The following is an 18,482-nucleotide window of genomic DNA, read 5'->3' on the forward strand; positions in this document are numbered from 1 at the left end:
AGTTTTCGTCGATTTGACAAAAGTAAATGTGTTTGTCAGTTTTTATAAACAGAACTTTCTTTGAAGAATTGCTATGAGGCCATTAAATGAATCGCAGTCCACGTCTTCTCCTTCATTCCAAATCTCATGTCTGTTCTCATTCTCATAATTCATGTTCATGTTCCTCAGATTTGCAGTTCATATTCACGTTTTCACTTCTCATATTCAAAGTTCATGAGTGAGTGAGTGAGTGAGTGAGTTATAATTTAACGTCACATCGGGAATATCTCAGCCATATCGTGACGAGAACAATCATGAGTATAAAGAATATGTATATATTATAAAACCCGTCGTCAAAGGACGGTAAAATACCTAGAGTATCACAATTCGAATTTAAAACTAGCATATGAAGTTAAAACTAACAGCACAATTTGGACAATACATAATATAAACATAGGCTATAGATCACCAACAACTGAAGGTAGATCACCATACTAGGGACCAAGGGGACTTACATTACTTTTGCTACCTGCATGGAACCTAGCTGGATTTACACCATCCCCTCAGTCTTTGGTGATTGTATTAAAAGGTAGCCGAAATTTAAAATGACAAAAATACTACGTTTAAAAAATTGCCCTTTTAAAATTTGACTTCAAAAGTTTTGGGACTTACGTACCGACTATAATTTTACGCTACTTTAACGCCCTTTGAGGGTACAGCCACTAACAATCGCAGCTGACAATTCATACCACCACGGGTAAAATATCAGCTTTCTATTTACAAAACACATTATTCAAAATTTATGTAATAATTCAATTTCCTTTACAAATTCAATAATTAAATGATAATTAACATTAAAAAGATCCTTCATTGTTTTGACATTAAAATATTTCTCCCTTGTGATGGCAAAATCAATACCGTCGAGCAAGACATGCTTGACTGTGATTCCTTCATCACAAGGGATACAAAACGGCGGATCCTCACCTTTAAGTATATATTCGTGAGTGTATCTAGTATGGCCAATGCGACATCGTCGCATAACGACCTCCTCAAATCTGGACTGACAACCCAAGTAGGTGTAACCAATATAGGGTTTTATTGCATGTAATTTATTGGGTGTCCCACTTCTTCTGCATCAGATCACGGATGTAGGATCTAATTGGAGCTTTACAGTCTGAGTATGGAATAAGAAGTGGTGTCACAGACAGTGCTGCCTTGGCAGGAAGATCGGCCATTGTGTACCCAGAAATGCCAACGAGGCTGGGTGACCAACAAAGGACGATGCCGCATTGGCCAGTAGCAAGATCATTGTATAACTCCATAATTTCTATTAAAAGTGAATGTTTAAACGATACGTTTTCAATAGGCTGGAGGCAAGAAAGAGAGTCAGAAAAGATTATATACCGTTTATATTTAGGATGTCTTTCAATATATTTAACAGCTGTTAGTATTGCGTTTGCTTCTGCTGTCAAAACAGAGCTATCATCAGGTATTCTAGAAGAGATTGTTCTGGATCCAATGACAGTGGTACAAGCTACTGCGCCACCATCATTGGACCCATCTGTAAATAAGCATTTATATGTATTACATTTATGTTTTAATTGAATGAATCCTTGTTTATATTGTAAATCATTAGTATCTGGGGTTTTTTTTAACTTTGTCAGTGTTAGGTCAACTTGTGCCCTCACCAATTGCCAGGGCGGAGAAGAAAAAAGCCGGGACGGAGAAATATTCTTCAACCCAGTGTTACCAACAGAAATGAATTGTTGGATTCGATCCCAAGAGGTGGGACAAGTGAAGGTTTCTTATTATACCAATCCCCATAAAGAGTATTAAAAACGCAGTTCTGAGCAGGATTGGATTCATTAGAATAAAACCTTGTGACATATTGTAAAGACAATTTGATACGACGAAGTTTTAAAGATGGCTCATCGGCCTCAACATAGAGTCTGTCAATGGGAGATGTTCAGAAAGATCCAAGACAAAGTCTCAGACCTTGGTGATAAACCGGATCTAAAAGTTTTAGGTTGCTTTTGCAGGCCCCACCACATACGATGGAACCATAATCAAGGTTTGACCGGATGGGGGATCTGTACAAATGAAGGAGGATACTTTGATCCCCTCCCCACTTTCAGACATTTGGTTTTCAAATGCTTAATATGTGGAAGAAAGGTCAAATGTTTGTCGAAAATGAGTCCCAGAAACTTGGCTTCCTTTACAACGTTAATTGGAGAGCCATCTAAAAACAGTTCGGGATCTTTGTGAGGCCTATTTTTCCGACAAAAATGTGTACATTTGGTCTTAATCTGTGAAAATCTAACGCCATTCTCAAGTGACCATTTATTAATTTCATTCAAACACATCTGTAATTGTCTCTCGATGGTATGCATTTTTTACAACAACATGAAACGTTAAAATCATCCACAAATAATGACTCATCTATTGGGTCAGTTAAGACTTTTGAGAGAGCATTGATTTTTATGCTAAATAAAGTAACAGACAAAATGCTCCCTTGTGGAACCCCCTGATCCTGATTATAAAGGTCACACAGGGCTGATCCAACACGAACTTGAAATTGCCTATCTGCTAAAACCTGGGATATAAAATGAGGCAAACGGCCTCTCAAACCAAAATCATATAAATCTCTTGCGATACCATACTTTCATGTTGTATCATAAGCTTTTTCAAGGTCGAAAAACATTGATACAGCATGCTGGTTATTTACAATTGAATGTTTAAAGAAGAATTCAAATGAGGGAGTGAGTTAATATTTAACGTCACATCGGCAATAGTACAGCCATATCGTGACGAGAACATTCTTGAAAAAGGAGTTATTGTATATGGTAAAAAGAACTGTCAAACAAAACAACTAGATTATCACAAGAAGAATTACAACTAGCGTGAAAAGTTAAAACTAATATCACTATACAGACAATACAATACAAAAACAGGCTATAGATCACCAACAGCTGAAGGTAGATCACCATACTAGGGACCATGGAGACTTACAGTACTTCTGCTACCTGCATGGTCCCTAGCTGGATTTTCACCATCCCCTCAGCTGCTGGTGATTGTATGCAAGATTAGCCACAAATTAAAATGACAGAAATACTACGACTAAAATTTGACTTCAAACGTTTTGGGACTTACGTACCCTCTCATGAGGACAATAATTTTACGGTACTTCAACCCCCCTTGAGGATACAGCCACTAACTATCTCAGTTACTGATTCAACTTCCAATCATAAAATACTTATTTATTTACATGTCAGTCAACAAATCCAATTCTTTTAAAATGCAATAATTAAAGATCACATATACTTTAGTATGATACAAATAGAAAAGCACTTGCTGACATCGCTATAAATGAAACCCCGTCATTAAAACTACCCATTTCGACCTTTAATTAACTCAAATCGACCTTTTTCTCAACAGTGCACAATTCTCAGCCGCAAACGAAATTTCAACCAATCAGAGCGGCGTGTCTCCGTGACGTAATTGTAGGAATTATGAGGGTCTGTGCAGTATTCATCTACATTAGGGGGTTAAACTATTTAGTTTACAGGTTTGTACAAACCTGAAATCGCGAAAGCTGTTGTGAGAAGTGAAAGCTATATGTTCTCACAATCTACTATCATTTAGTTTTTGTCTCCTGCTTTGCCTAGTTTTCGAGTTACAACCCTTGTTTTCATAGACGATTCTGTCAAAATCACTTGGTGTCGCTAGGTTGTAATCCGCGTTAGGTGGTATAAACCTACACGTTATTTGTCATCATTCACTTGATGCTCAGTTAATGAATTTATAACAGGTATAATTAGTGGTAACGCCACTTTGATTACCCGACAAAGGCCCCCATTTGGCATTTCTTGTGTCTGGATCGATCAAAGGATTAACCAATAACACACTATTTGATTAATTAGTTTTATGCAGATTTAAATGGGGGTATTGTCAAAAGGTAGTGTTTATTTATGTACATTTACTAATCTATACTGAATACACTCTGTCGTGTCTGTGGCTATGTAAAACAACACCCTTCTTTCAAAGGATTTACCGCCAATACATTGATTGATTGCTCATTATTGGCTAACTAAATAACCTTTTAAAAAGAATGTGTGCAATTAGTTGCCATGTGCTATCTTGGGTGACCAGTGACACTATACAGCAATGTGAAAAACCTGAAACGATACATCACGTTTTCGTATATTAGACTGTTAAAAGACACATCACTTGGGAAATCTGCAGATGAATCATATATCACTCGTTTTTGTGGATATTGATGGATACATTCCTCGAAGAGGGTAATAGACTGACATTGCTCCTCTAACTTTAATTTTAATATTTGCATTTTTGTTTTTATTAAGTTGTCGTAGCTTTCAACGGAATCATTGTTTTCGTCCTGAAGTGTAATGATGCAGACGACATACACTATGGCGTGCGTGCGAATTATATATGATTCATATAGGCAAACTATAAAATGTTTACATGTTACATTCCTGTTATACATTCGCAGATCGCTTTTTTATTAAGTTTCAAACACAAGTATGATTATAAAGTAATTAGGTTTATGAGACCAAGTATAAAGACGTATATTGACAAGTGTCTACATACTGGTGAGTGAACGTTACAAACCAAGTAAGTGTCATGCATTCAAACACATATTTAACTACTAGTAGAAAGTAGTTTTAATTTTCCAACTTGATGAAAACAAACCATAATCTCATTAATTCAAATGGATTTGACTTCACGATTTTCAAAAATGGCGGCGCCCGGTCTTAGGATGAATGCTATTTAGATTTGTTTTCACCGACTTACAAAAGCAAAATTACTTTCTACTGGTAGTAAAATATGTATGGACAACAGGATTTTGCATGACATTGCTTATAACATAACAATTTCACGAATTGGAAGCGAGGTGGAGGGCAATATAATATTTCTTGCAATATAAATGTCACTTCGACCCCCACCTTGCTTCCTTAGAAGAAGTACTTATGTTAAAAGTTGTGTCATGCAAAATCCTTTTGGCCATGATTCAAATGCATATTTAACGACTAGGAAAGAGTAGTTTTGATTTTCTAACTTGATGAGAACAAATCATAATCTCAATAATTCTAACGGACTTTACCCCGTTACTTCACGATTTTATATAAAAATGGCGGCACCCTGTCTGAGGATGAATGCTATTTAAGTTTGTTTCAACGGACTTACAAAATCAAAATTACTTTTCACTGGTAGTAAAATATGTATTTTATTGATGGACATTAGGATTTTACATGAAATTGCTTATAACATAACAATTCCACTCTTTGAAGCGGTCAGTATAATGGGTCAATATGATATTACTTACGATAATATTGTAACTTCGACCACAACCTCGTTTCCGAGGAAGAAAGCGTTATATCCACGCAAAATCCTTTTGGTCAGCAATGTGTAGTAAGCAGTCTTGATTTTATAAACTCGATGAAACTTGAACTCCATTTTCTACCCCTAGGGGGCGAACCATCCCTATATACCACAGGCTTCCACAGCGCTCGCTTCACACACACTAACAACCAATTTAAGCACTAACTACGGGGTCCGGCGGAAATCTGTGCATAGTGACACCGTCACCCGACCCCAAGGAACAATTGACGGCAACACAACAATTCGGCATTACACCGTGTCCATATTTCTGGCATTTAAAAGACCTGAGCGGGGTGGGGATGTAGGTGTCAACTTGAATGTTACAGTAGCCTGAATTCACTGATTTTGGGAGGATTTGGAAATGAGAAAGAAAACAGATACGTATTTGTTTTTATGCTTTCGTTGTTTTTCCGAGTTGAAAAGCGCTTGACATAAAGCATGCCTTGATCCTTCATTTCTGATACTATATCAAGGTCCGATATATCATCAAACAATCGATCACAATCTCTAACGATGCCTTTACTTGTGTTCAAGGTTTTGTGAGCAGACACCGTGACCGGAATGACCACGAAAGATTTAATGTTCATCAGGTTTGTTGACTTTTGCTTTTTACCGCATTCAACTAACAGCGCACCCGAACGTAAGTGTGTAATGTTTTTAACATCCCCAGCAATACCTTGAATACCTTTGGATACAGCAAAAGGATTAAGCTTTAACAGTGTCTTCTTGTCAGGAGTCTCAGTCACAACGAAACGGGGCCAATACTCAATCGATGCAGACGGTCTGTGGTCAGTATCAGCAGGGTCAAACGGCTCTTGGCGTTACCCAGCACCCACCACGAGGAGGTGGCCGTTCACGGGCGCCCTCACTATTCAGAAGCATACTTAGTTTAGTCATACAATGCTCTTCAGAATACAAATATATATACACGTTTATATTGTCTTTTTGTAACTGTTATACTAAACCTTACCTGCCTTTGCAGCTACACATAAATTGATAATTTAATTTAACATAATTTAAATCTTATGATCATTCAGAACAGAGAGAACACAGCACACAGCATTATAGCTAGATAGCGCTGTGTAGAGGGACACCGCTGTGTAGAGGGACAGCGCTGTGAAGAGGGTCACGGCGACACAGCCCAGCCTATAATAACAGTGTTTATCAAGCTCACACCAAGATGGACGGGAAACAAACAAAGGGTTTATACACGGTAAGCTATGTAACTTTGTAGCAGTTTATGCCATAACAGCAGAACGATAGAAAACATACGTTTTAAGTATTTAGATTTACTATTTGTATCTCTTGAAGTTACTCGCGGCTTTCCCCGACAACGATATTGAACTTCTATTTATCTATGTCATACAACACAGATAAAGGTCGACAGCGTCAAATCGACTCATGTCCACTTGTGCAAATGATAATGCCTTCATATGGGGCGTCAGAGTAGTCTTGTGGTAGCCTTATGGTTAAAGCGTCCACTCGTCACGCCCCGTGTTCCAATTCACAAATGGGTACAGCGTGTGGAACACATTTCTGGTGATATTGTTGGAATATTGTTAAAGGCGACGTAAAACCATGCTCACTCACTCTCTTCCTCTCTGAAACACTGTTTCATATGTTGATTTTTTACTCTTGTTGCAGCTGTACAATGAATAGTAGTGAGTGGGTGAGTGTAGTTTTACGCCGCTTTTAGCAATATTCCAGCAATATCACGGCGGGGGACACCAGAAAATGGGCTTCACACATTGTACCCATGTGGCAGTGAACAGTAAGTGATGTTTACCTTACTGTTTTATCAACTGATGTTGATTTGATGCTGTAGTACTATTATATATTTACTTGTCTGTCCTACCTTTAGGAATAGAAGCGCTCGACCTTTCTTCCTGAAAGTTGATATAAGGCTATTAAATGAACCGGAGTCCATGTCTGTTTAGATGGAAGGCAAAGTCTTGCTGGCAGATCTCACTGGTCAGACGGTAGTCCATGAGAAGGACCGACAGGGGCAGTCAGTCATGTACCAGATGTTTGAAGGACTGCGAACTAGCAACTACTTTCCTGTTAGCTGCTTAAAGGGAATCCGAACCTTAGAGCTTAGACGGGATGACATTTATCTCCCTGGCTATCTCAGGACAGGTAAGAGTATATACAAAGAAAATAACGCCCAAGCTTTATGAAAGTGGTGGACTTCCTGAAGTTCGAGATGTTATCTTTCTTACTGGCATTGTCACAAAAAGCAAACTTGCAAACATATTCGTGGTGCAAAAGCATAAAGAGTGCAACTCACTGATGATATTGTTCTTCTATTCAGAGAGTAAATGATAAAGTCGCATAGTGATAAAAATATTCAGTATGCCGCAGAGAAGCTGAGATCAATACAGGCAAAGCAAGCCCTGTAGTCTCACCATTTAGTCTGTTTATGAGGATATCAAAGTGTAGTCGCCACTGAAATGTACATGCTGCCATCTTCAGGCAATCACTGGACGTGGGAGATGACTAACATGCTGCTGCAAGGCAAAGCAGAAACTATCCCAAGGTTTAAAGACCATCTAGAACTGATACCCACCGAGGAACTAAATAAAATGCCACCACCTCGGGTTCTGACCTGCCACTTCTTCATGTCTCAAGCACCGCTTGATCTGAAGGAAAAGAAGTGTCGGGTGGTCTTTACAGTGAGGGATCCTAAAGATGTAGCAGTTTCTCTGTACAAAATTCACTACAATCGACACCATTTGAACACTGTATACCTTGGGACGTTTGAGGACTTTCTGCAGTTGTTCCTTGAACAAAGAGGTAACCATTACCTTGACAGTATCGTCATTATGTGATAGTGATTCAGAAACACATGCTCTGACATCGTATCTAATGGTCACTTGAGTGTCTGGTCCAGAGTCGGTTTGTTCACAAAGAACATCGTGTAGCTGTATTCCTGGTGAAGCAAATATATAATTGTTGCCTCTATTCATATTAGTGTTTTGTTTATACAGACATGTAATAATCCGGACAGTTGTATTGGCAACGAGACTGTCCGGTAAACGACGCTTCATGGACATTCTTGCGACCTTCAAATTGTTATATACCATTGGTCATGTCTTGATATGGCATTGTATTTTCAACATACTCAGTCTGTTGCTGAAACAAACCATTATGATCTTGAAAACAGGACAAGTGGTTGTCAGTCACACGTCCACATAAGTTACAGAATAATGAAGACAATGAAAATATTCTTGAATAGAGTTACATTAATCATTCGGTATTGTTGTTAAATATGTGTTAATGTGTTAAGTGTGTCTAGATTTGTTGAATATGATTATGGAATGAGATAACTCTTTTGATGAAAGTTTAAACGTGCTGAGCTACACAAACGGTGGCACATTTTTGTTGTTCTAGCGGCGATACTTACACCAATCAAAGCTGCCTTTTTCATTATTTTCGGTAAAATACCTGTTTCTGACCCTAACATGTAATTTTTTGGATTGTTTGTCCATGTCACCTGTCCTTTAATCTCATTTTGTATATTTCCAGTGATAAACAACGGTATGTTTGATCACCTCAGAGATGCAGAAGCGTATTTCAGTGAAAATCCTGATGTGCCTGTTCATTTCCAAGTATACGAAGACACGATAAAGGTATCTGTCATACACGACACGTATTCTCTGGATCTTTCTTCAAGTAGAGGACTTACCCATATTGACATTAATCATTTGTTACCAGCTGATATAGAATCAAACTGACGTATGAATAGTTTTGATTGCTGTAAGTTTATTCTTTAACTCCTTAGTCAACAATAATCCAGCTTCATCTGATATTAATCGAGTCTTGACGAGACAATTCAGTGATCAATTGCATGAGCATCGTAAAAGACATCTGGGATACGGTCACATGGTCAACCACATCATCTGATACTATTAGTCGCCTCTTAAAACAAGACGGGGGTTACTGAGGATCGCTTCTAACCGAGATCTTCACGGGTGGCGAGTAAGCATGACTAACTGCTCAAGGCACATTACCTTGTGAACATGTAACAATCATACACTGACTGATATAAAATCAATGACACCTAGCTGGTTCAGAAATGGGGAAACAGTACAGAGCCAGGATTACTCCCACGAACAAACAATATTCCAGATGCACACTGTAAACTTCCTTCGCATCCGTTGTGTGAGGAAGTATTACAGAAGCTACTCGTTTACAAGTGTCAGTTTAGTTTCACTCATATTACAGCCAAGACGTGATATTTACGAGCCTATATTGCCTTGATGCTCTTGAGTTGGAGACATGGACTTGAATGAGTTGTAATTGTGTTGACCTTGGTCCATTCCGCTGTAAACACACACACCGAACTCACAGATGCATTTGTCACAGGACCCAGTTGCGGCTGTGCAGAAATTATCGGACTTTTTAGGACTCCCAAGAAATGATGATCTGTGCAGGTCCATCGCAGAAAAATGTCACATGTCCAAGATGAGGGTGGACAAAGATGCCTACGCTGTGAAAGTCGACGGGGATAGTTTGTTTTTCTGGAAAGGTAAAATATCTTTCAAATCTCTATTGGTTTCTTGCTTTACGGTGGCAAGTACAGAATCGTGTCTCGATCAGATTAGGCGATCCAGTGATTGGTAGTATTCGTAACGAACCTGGCCATTCTACCTACGATTTTATACTTATGACCACCATAAATTTCTGGGATCTTTTTGAGTGAGTTAATATTTAACATCACATCGGCAATATTTCAGCCATATCGTGATGGGGACATTTAACAATGAAAAGGAATATATGTATATTGTAAAACCTGTCAACGAAGGACAGTACTAGAATATCACAATCTGATTTAAAACTAGCGTGAAAAGTTAAAACAAATATCACTATTCGGACAATACAATATACAAACAGGCTATAGATCACCAACAGCGGAAGGTAGATCACCATACTAAAGGCAATGGGGACTTACGATACTTCTGCTACCTGCATGGTCCCTAGCTGGATTTACACCACCCCTCAGCTGCTGGTGACTGTATGGATGATTAGCCACAAATTGAAATGACAGAAATACTACGACTAAAAAAATGGAAGACTAAATTTGACCTCAAATGTTTTGGGACAACGTACCCTCCCAGGAGGACAACAATTTTACGGTACTTCAAGCCCCCTCGAGGATACAGCCACTAACAATCTCAGTTACTAATTCAACTTCCAATCATAAAATACTTATTTATTTAGATGTCAGTCAACAAATCTAATTCTTTTTAAAATGCAATAGTTAAATGAGAGCTTACGTTACTAAAATGTCCTTCATAGTTCTCGATTTGAAATAATTGTCCCTTGTGATGGAATATTCAGTAAGTCAAGCATGTCAGCAAGACATGCTTGACCGTGATTATTTCATGACAAAGGATGCAGAACGGAGGATCCTCACCTTTCAAAATATATTCATGCATATACATGGTGTGGCCAATACGACATCGTCGTATAAATACCTCTTCATATCTGGACCGACAACCCAAGTAGGTGTAACCAACATAAGGTTTTATTGCATGTAGTTTATTGATACCTACCTGAGTGTCCCACTTCTTCTGCATCAGATCACGGATATAAGATCTAATGGTAGCTTTATAATCGGTATGGGGAATAAGAAGTGGTGACGCAGATTTGTTGAGTGCTGCTTTAGGAGGAAGGTCAGCCAAAGTGTTCCAACACGGCTGGGTAACCAACAGAGGACGATGTCGTATTGGCCAGTTGCAAGATCACTATAAAGTTCAATAATTTCTATTAAACGTGGATGTTTACATCATAAGTTTTTAATTGCCTGAATTTGAAGACTTTGATGTACTAGGAAGTGATTCCTCTGTCTGGGATGATATGGTAGGGTATGTAACCTGTGGGGAGTCGGAACTGACCCAAGTCAAGGTAGTTTGCAATCCTGTTGATGATTTTGTTATTTTTGAGCTGGATTCAGATGATGGTTTTGCTACTGTAGCATAACTTTCTGGAAGGTCAGATCTCTTCGTCAGTTTCTTTGCCTCAGAAAAAGACATATTTTGGGTAAACTTTATTTTGTTAATTGCCATTTGCTCTTTCCAAATTGGACACTGCTTCGAAGAAGATGAATGGTTGCCTGAGCAGTTGGTGCATTTCTTAAAATCACTGTCACAATCATCTGTTGTGTGTGTCTTCTCAACACAGTGAGCACACACAACAGACAATGTGCAGGAAGTTACACCGTGTCCATATGTCTGGCATTTAAAACACCTGAGTGGGTTGGGGTTTCAAGTTTCAACTTGGATGTTACAGTAACCTGACTTCACTGATTTGGGAGCATTTGGCGATAAAAAAGAAAACAGATAGGCATTTGTTTGGATGGTTTCATTGTTTTTTCGGGTTGAAAAGCGCTTGACATACAGCACACCTTGATCTTTCATTTCTGATGCAATGTCAAGTTCGGACATATCAGCAAACAATCCATCACGATCTCGATCACTGTATTGAAGTAAATAAATGTAGGTACAGATACAGATACATCGCAGCGATTAGGGTCCATACTGGCCATATTATAGGTACAGTTTTGTTTGGACAATTACGCGTGTTGAACAAGATATGAAATATTGTCAAGATGTTTTGAGTGTGAAACTTCTTTCACTTCGTATTTAGTGTCTTGGTACTGATGTATCACTGTGGATGGGTCGGTGGGTGGGTATATGTAGCTAAGTGAGTGTGCTTGTGCGTGTGCGAGTTATATAGTTATATATATATATATATATATGTGTGTGTGTGTGTGTGTGTGTGTGTATGTATGTGTGTGTGTGTGTGTGTGTGTGTATATATATATATATATATATATATATATATATATATATATATATATATATATTTCAGTTTTATAGTTAGTCTGTTTACTCATATGTAGTTCATTTAAACAACCTGTGGCCCTCTCACTTCAAGCCTATACCCATGATGCTAAAATGTGTTACCCAACACTCAGGTAATAGATCCAGCGTTATCATTCCAGGTGTTTCTGGCGAGTGGAGGAATTGGTTCACGAAGGACATGCTGGATGACTACTACCGTGTGTATGAGGAGAAGATGGCGGGGTCCAGATTCTATGAGAGATACAGCAGACCAAATGATAACTGAAGACACTAACACGTTTACAAATGATGAATGTCAATGTTCAAAACATCATAATGAATGCAAATGAATTGTGAATATTGTTTTTAATTTATTTCAATGGGTTAATTTAGCAAAAAGGAAATATATCTCTCCATATTGTTTTGGGATACAGGATATGTTGCCTTTTACCTCTTTTACCTGCATAATCACGTGTGAATCATAACCTTGTAAGTTGTCAAATACCACCGGGATATGAATAAGCTTAGGGTTAATCCGAAGCTTTAAGTTACACTGATTGTGAGCCGCACCTGTCATGTGACAGTGGTTTCTCACTGAATCACCATTCAGAGGTTTACAACATACATGACAATGCGTGCTTTTGATGTGGGCTATCCTACCTGCTCGGGTCATACGCATTTGTGTTATGTTATGGATTTTTTTCCTGATCTCTCCCTCCTCGTGGTGTAAACACTGGAGTAATTTCTCAGCCGCGTCTGGGCCTCTATAAATGACTAGATGGTCAGTTTGGCCATCACAACAAACAACCACATATCGAAAACCACACGCCTCGTGTTCTTGATTTTTCTGAGTGTAACTTTGATTAGGGGATGGAGCCGCTGTATTGATTGGTTTAATAATAGCTTCAAAGTCTGCGTATATAATGTATGGTACTGGCATCTGATTTTTGTGGTTGATAAATTTCAATATATTGATATTTTTGATTGGCATATCTACCCGTATGGCTGTTTCCCTTACACCTCTACAATCACCCCTAAATGAATCGAGTAGATTGGCCCTAGAAAACCCATGAAGGCACATTTCACAGAAGTGTGTCTTTCCCCCATGTTTCAATTGATCGTACAGAAGTCAGCTGAAATACATAAATGACATATTCAGTAATTAGACAAGCCAAACTACACTGTGGTAGTGGTAAATATTATGCTACTTCAGTAATGTTGAGAGTATTTACTGACAGTGATATCTGGTTTAGTCTTCGCATTGAGGTTATGAAATGAGGTTATGAAATGTATACTCCTTGTTACATTGATTCTCAACGTTCTCGAACACAATAGCTACCATTTTAGATGAGGACACATTTTGTGACTGATCGCCGAAAATAAAAGTGATCTAACAAATCACATATCAATTAGAAATACGTCTATCTTACGCCATCAATAAAGAAATGGTGTGCAATTTACAAATACCTACAGTAACCACGCGTAAAATGACAACATATTTCAGCAAAGGAAAATCAGTAGAAATTCAATGGTAGCGTATACAGTGACTACAGCTAACACACAAGAGGCGATAATAGCCAACCTGAGGGAGTGTTGAAAACTCCGCCAACACTGGCATTGAGATGAAAAGTGATTTGGACGCAACTGTCGACCATAAATATGTGCGACGAACAATGTGAGATGACAAATGCAAAATTATGCATTCAGACTAGTTTTATCTCCAGGTCTAACTACAGTTACTGCCAGATGATACCACTCCACAGAATCCCGTGTGTTTATGATTTACGTCATGCGTGTGATTATTCCAATTTTTTATAAATATTCGATGATGGGCGAGCTGTCTAAGGCGGCAGGCTAGTAATCCAGCAAGTTGGGAGATGCCTGGATCGAGCTCACCTTTGATCGGGTGCACAAAGCCCTAGAGTCAACTTTGTGTGCATACTTTTTCAGTTTTGTCACAACCGTCGTGTACCGTACACCACCACGTGCATTTAAGATAACCCACGAATATGTCGTTTGATGACCAGACGGTGGCCACATGAATATGCGCAAACAACAAGTTGCGGGTTAAGGTGGACAAGATACTGTGACTGTGTGTCCCAGTCCACCCAGATTTGAATCGGTTCCTCGTAAGGGTGAGAAAACCACATTAACTCTGTCTGCCTATTAGGCAGCAACAGTTGTATATTTTCCATGGAGAAATACGATGTGCCGTTGTGATGGAAATGAGTGATCCAGGAAAAACAAAGCGCCTTTGTTCAGTTGAACTGGACATCGGTGCCATACAATTGTATGTGCGTATGTATGTATGTATGTATGTATGTATGTATGTATGTATGTATGTATGTATGTATGTGTGTGTGTGTGTGTGTGTGTGTGTGTGTGTGTGTGTGTGTGTGCGTGCGTGTGTGTGTTAAATGGAGTGAGGCACTTTATCTAACAAACTACTTATGTAATCGCGTGAAATGGCTGCAGACGCCAACATGGAACAGGCAAATGCAAGTTACATGTCAACATGTTTCAGCGGAGAGAGAATAAACGAGATACGATTGCAGTGCAAAGAAAACATGATATGTGAGAAGAACTATATCTAGGCAATTGCGAGTGGGAAGCCCTCATTATCACATTCCAGACCCGCCGACTTTATTCAAGCGAACGAGTCGGTTGGATTGCTGTTCTGTTCCACATACTGCATGTATACACGATGACTTGGTGAATCACTTCACCTGGTTTCAGATTGTGTTCAACAACTTTAACACTTTAATATTGCTGTGGAATTCCTTGCTTTCATCGTGAGACTTGACGTGCATCACCCGAGGATCATCCGATAAATAAATATGCGCAAAAACACACAGTACATTTCTACCATGAAGAGCCTCCATATTAATCAAAATCCGACCTCCCGATTTTCATTAAGCGAAATTCATACTCTGCCCTTATTATTATAATTAACGAACAATTACCATATCATGCATATAACTGCAGATCGTATTGCTCGTAAATAACATAAGGCACTTAGATGTGTGTAGTTGTTGTCTAAAGAACTATGTGATATCTGTATAGATTTTACATAATCTAAATGTTCTATATATCAGTTCAAGTTGGCAAATATGAAATATCGGATAGAGGATCTGGAGTGGAAGGAGAAAGCATCATTTTGAAAATATTACAGAGGAGGAAACTTTGAACTTGATCAAATTTCTTACCATATTTTAAACTCAAGGATATTTTTAAAATAGCGGTGAAACACATATAAATGGACACAATGGCACGACTGGTCTGCTTCACGGGTAGTGTCCTGGTCAAGTGATGAACCAAATATCAAATGGTAGAATAAAACATTGACCCAGTGTTGTATGATGTAAATGACGTTTGTATGTCAAAAGAATCCCTGCTGGCTGTGCCATGACTCTCTGACTTTCGTGAACTACCATGAGTCGGTGAGCTTTGCAAAGCCATTGCCAACAAATGTCACTTTTCCAACACGAGAAGCGACAAAGGAAATCATGCCTTTAAATTTTATGGGGGAAACGTGTTATATCGAAAAGGTCGATTGATTACGATTGTATCCAGAACAACAATTACCCTCAAAATGACGAAGTGTGAAAAAGACATTGCTATATAAGAAACATAACCATGGAAAATTTTGTTCAAATTAAAATACTCGTTAGGTTACAATGAACTGAGCAGAAAAAAGGATACTTGGGAGAAAGAGACTGTTTGTGGTCGTTTTATGTTAAGAATACTATGTTAATTGTAAGATGCAACATAACGGTCAATATAGCACAGGTGTTTATAAGAGACAAAACAGGACTGATCTGACTGGGGAACAAACGCTAACAGATCAATAATGAAACAAAATGTGTTGTAAGGAAAATGTATTTTAGTAAATTAACAAATCTGGCATTTCATTTCTAGTTCAGATATGTTGCGACATATTTGTTCTAGACGTGTGTAATTCGTCATATTCTTCTTTGCACTCTTTTCACTTTGTCAGTGGAGGAAGGGATCCTGGTGGTTGAGGGCAATAGGGGCCTGCAACCTTGTTCCTGTTGCCTAATACACCACTTCGGCCCTCACTTCACCTAGATGGGTGGTTGAATGGGCCCGGTTGAACCAATCGTCTGGTCATGCCAAGCTCTGTGCATGGATTTCATATATATGTCATTGCACAAGTTTGATTTGAACTTGATTTAGCGTCGGTCATGGCATAATTGCTCATCTAAAACGTTTATTGATTTTGAAATAGGATGTTGTGAACTTTGCCTAGAGTCCTATGCCCAGAAGGCGGTGGCTCATGGGCCAATCTGGTGGGATATATCTTTTCAAACTATTTTCTGCTTGAGTATACCCTCCTAGAATCCTTTGTGCTGTCTGCAGGAGATCCACAGGCATGGGGCATCGTCCTTGTTGACACTCAATGCTGGGTGGGGAGCTAGGAGGGTGAATGATATATTTTTTTACCATGCCCCTCCCCCCCCCCCCCCCCCCCCTCCCCCTCCCTCTCTTAAAAAAACGATTACACGAATCAAATGATTCGTTATCTTCAGATGATGAGTCGCATACAACTTCCAATAACCCTGATAACTGGCCTCATTTCATTGTGGTGTGTGGCCCTAATCGAATGCAGGGAAGAAAAACAATCCAGAATTCTGCTCAAAACAAAGTCTCTAGCAAATGTTCCTGTAGAGGTTCACCCGTGGCGAGCCACCTTCTCGAGGTGGGTTCTGGGAAAAACTCTAAGAGCTCGCCAACCCCCGTGTGGACCCGCGTCAGCAAGGTCCATAGCACCCCTTTGCTGGTCGTAAGGAGCGGCCGAATTGGGCAACCCGTTTGCCGTGGGTTGCGTCCCGTGTCAGTGGAGGATGGGATCCTGGTGGTCGAGGGCAGTCGGGCCTATAACCATGTTCTGTTTGCCTAACACACCACTTCGGCCCTTACTTCACCTAGACGAGTGGTTGAATGGACCCGATTTAACCAATCGGCTGGTCATATATATATATATTGCACAGATTTTATTTGGACGTTTAATTTTGGTCTTGGCTTAATTGTTCATTGACATTTACTGATTTTTGAAATGCAGTTTTGACGTTCTGAACTGAACGTTCTGAGTCTAGAGTCTTATGCCCATGGCGGTGGCTCATGGGCCAGAAGATTAATTAAAATTAATTAAAATTAATCCGGTAGATTAATTATTTATAATTCTTGCAAGTTGGAGACCCACTTGCTTTTAGCATTGTCCTTGTGATACTCCGTTGTGGGTGGGGAGCTCGGATGATGAACCATATGACACCAACCATGGCTTATGAAATCCCCCCAAAAAACAAAACGTCCACTTGATATTGACCCTGTTGATACTGACCACAGACTGTCTGCATCCATTGAGTATTGGCCACGTTTCCTTGTAACTGAAGCTCCTGACAAGAAACCATTAAAGTTGAACCCGTTTGCAGTATCTAAGGGTATTCAAGGTATTGCTGGAGATGTTAAGATGTTTTCCTTCTCGTCTCCAAATGCTCCTAATTTAAAGGCCGGTATTGAGACGCCTATTTCACCATGTATACTAGTATTCCATTGTCAGCTGCGACAAATGCATCATTGATTTCCCTATATATCTTAGAATCAAATTACAAATGGACTTTGACACCAATACCAAGGGTCTGTATAAAACGAAACAAAGATATCAGGCATGAAAACGAACGCTGTGCCAAAGACTGCGCTTGTTTGAAATGAAAACAAAGACAAATTCCGATTTTACACCACGTAGCATTTTCGGACATTTTCAGATATCTAGCCTTCTAATCATTGCTTACAATGGCTCAATACGCTTGGAATATTCAGGGGAAGAGTATCCTAGCAGGAAATAGCAAATTAAAAATATATACGATGCAATCATTTGATAATTCATAAAAAAACTGTCGTGTCAGTGCAGCGTGACACCATAACTGACGCAAAATCACGCAGAACGACAGCGGTAATTATCGGCATTTCTGGCTTCCACCGTCATTTACCAAGTAAACGATAAGAACATATAACAATACACAGATAGTCAGAATAATTCTGATTACGTACATCTCACTCTCATGTACAAAACATCCCTAAAACAAGGAAAGAGTGCTCGCAAAATCCTGTGTACCCATGTCAGTGAGGTTGCCATTTTGAAAGGAATCGGTCCGTGATAGTGATGTCACACGTAAACATCATTGCACATATAACGTTAGGCAATTTCTTGGAGGTGAAACTCGGTTGAACAAGAGT

At 39.1% G+C, this 18,482-nt stretch overlaps 1 protein-coding gene across 3 annotated transcripts; it reads left to right on the top strand.

The window, feature by feature from the left end:
* Nucleotides 1-5,513: 5,513 nt before the first annotated feature.
* Nucleotides 5,514-12,582, top strand: LOC137260985 (sulfotransferase 1B1-like). 3 transcript variants are annotated; one of them, XM_067798576.1, is made up of 8 exons: nucleotides 5,514-5,680; nucleotides 5,914-5,969; nucleotides 6,417-6,592; nucleotides 7,317-7,515; nucleotides 7,852-8,172; nucleotides 8,905-9,008; nucleotides 9,745-9,907; nucleotides 12,386-12,582. In XM_067798576.1, exons 3-8 carry the CDS (start codon nucleotides 6,560-6,562, stop codon nucleotides 12,508-12,510), a joined length of 945 nt encoding a protein of 314 aa, XP_067654677.1. In that variant the 5' UTR covers nucleotides 5,514-5,680; nucleotides 5,914-5,969; nucleotides 6,417-6,559; the 3' UTR covers nucleotides 12,511-12,582. The 3 variants fall into 3 exon arrangements, with proteins under 3 accessions (XP_067654677.1, XP_067654678.1, XP_067654679.1); XM_067798577.1 differs by lacking the exons at nucleotides 5,514-5,680; nucleotides 5,914-5,969 and adding an exon at nucleotides 6,028-6,167; XM_067798578.1 differs by lacking the exons at nucleotides 5,514-5,680; nucleotides 5,914-5,969; nucleotides 6,417-6,592 and adding an exon at nucleotides 6,898-7,150.
* The last annotated feature ends 5,900 nt before the right edge of the window (nucleotides 12,583-18,482 follow it).

Source organism: Haliotis asinina, chromosome 14 (assembly GCF_037392515.1).
Source record: "Haliotis asinina isolate JCU_RB_2024 chromosome 14, JCU_Hal_asi_v2, whole genome shotgun sequence".
Lineage (NCBI taxonomy): Eukaryota > Metazoa > Mollusca > Gastropoda > Lepetellida > Haliotidae > Haliotis > Haliotis asinina.

Excerpts from the sequence above, each read along its gene's own strand:
- LOC137260985 (XM_067798576.1), top strand. The coding sequence starts at position 6,560 with ATGGACGGGAAACAAACAAAGGGTTTATACACG. Across the intron at positions 9,009-9,744 it reads TATACGAAGACACGATAAAG|GACCCAGTTGCGGCTGTGCA; the intron begins GTATCTGTCATA and ends CATTTGTCACAG. Across the intron at positions 9,908-12,385 it reads TAGTTTGTTTTTCTGGAAAG|GTGTTTCTGGCGAGTGGAGG; the intron begins GTAAAATATCTT and ends TTATCATTCCAG.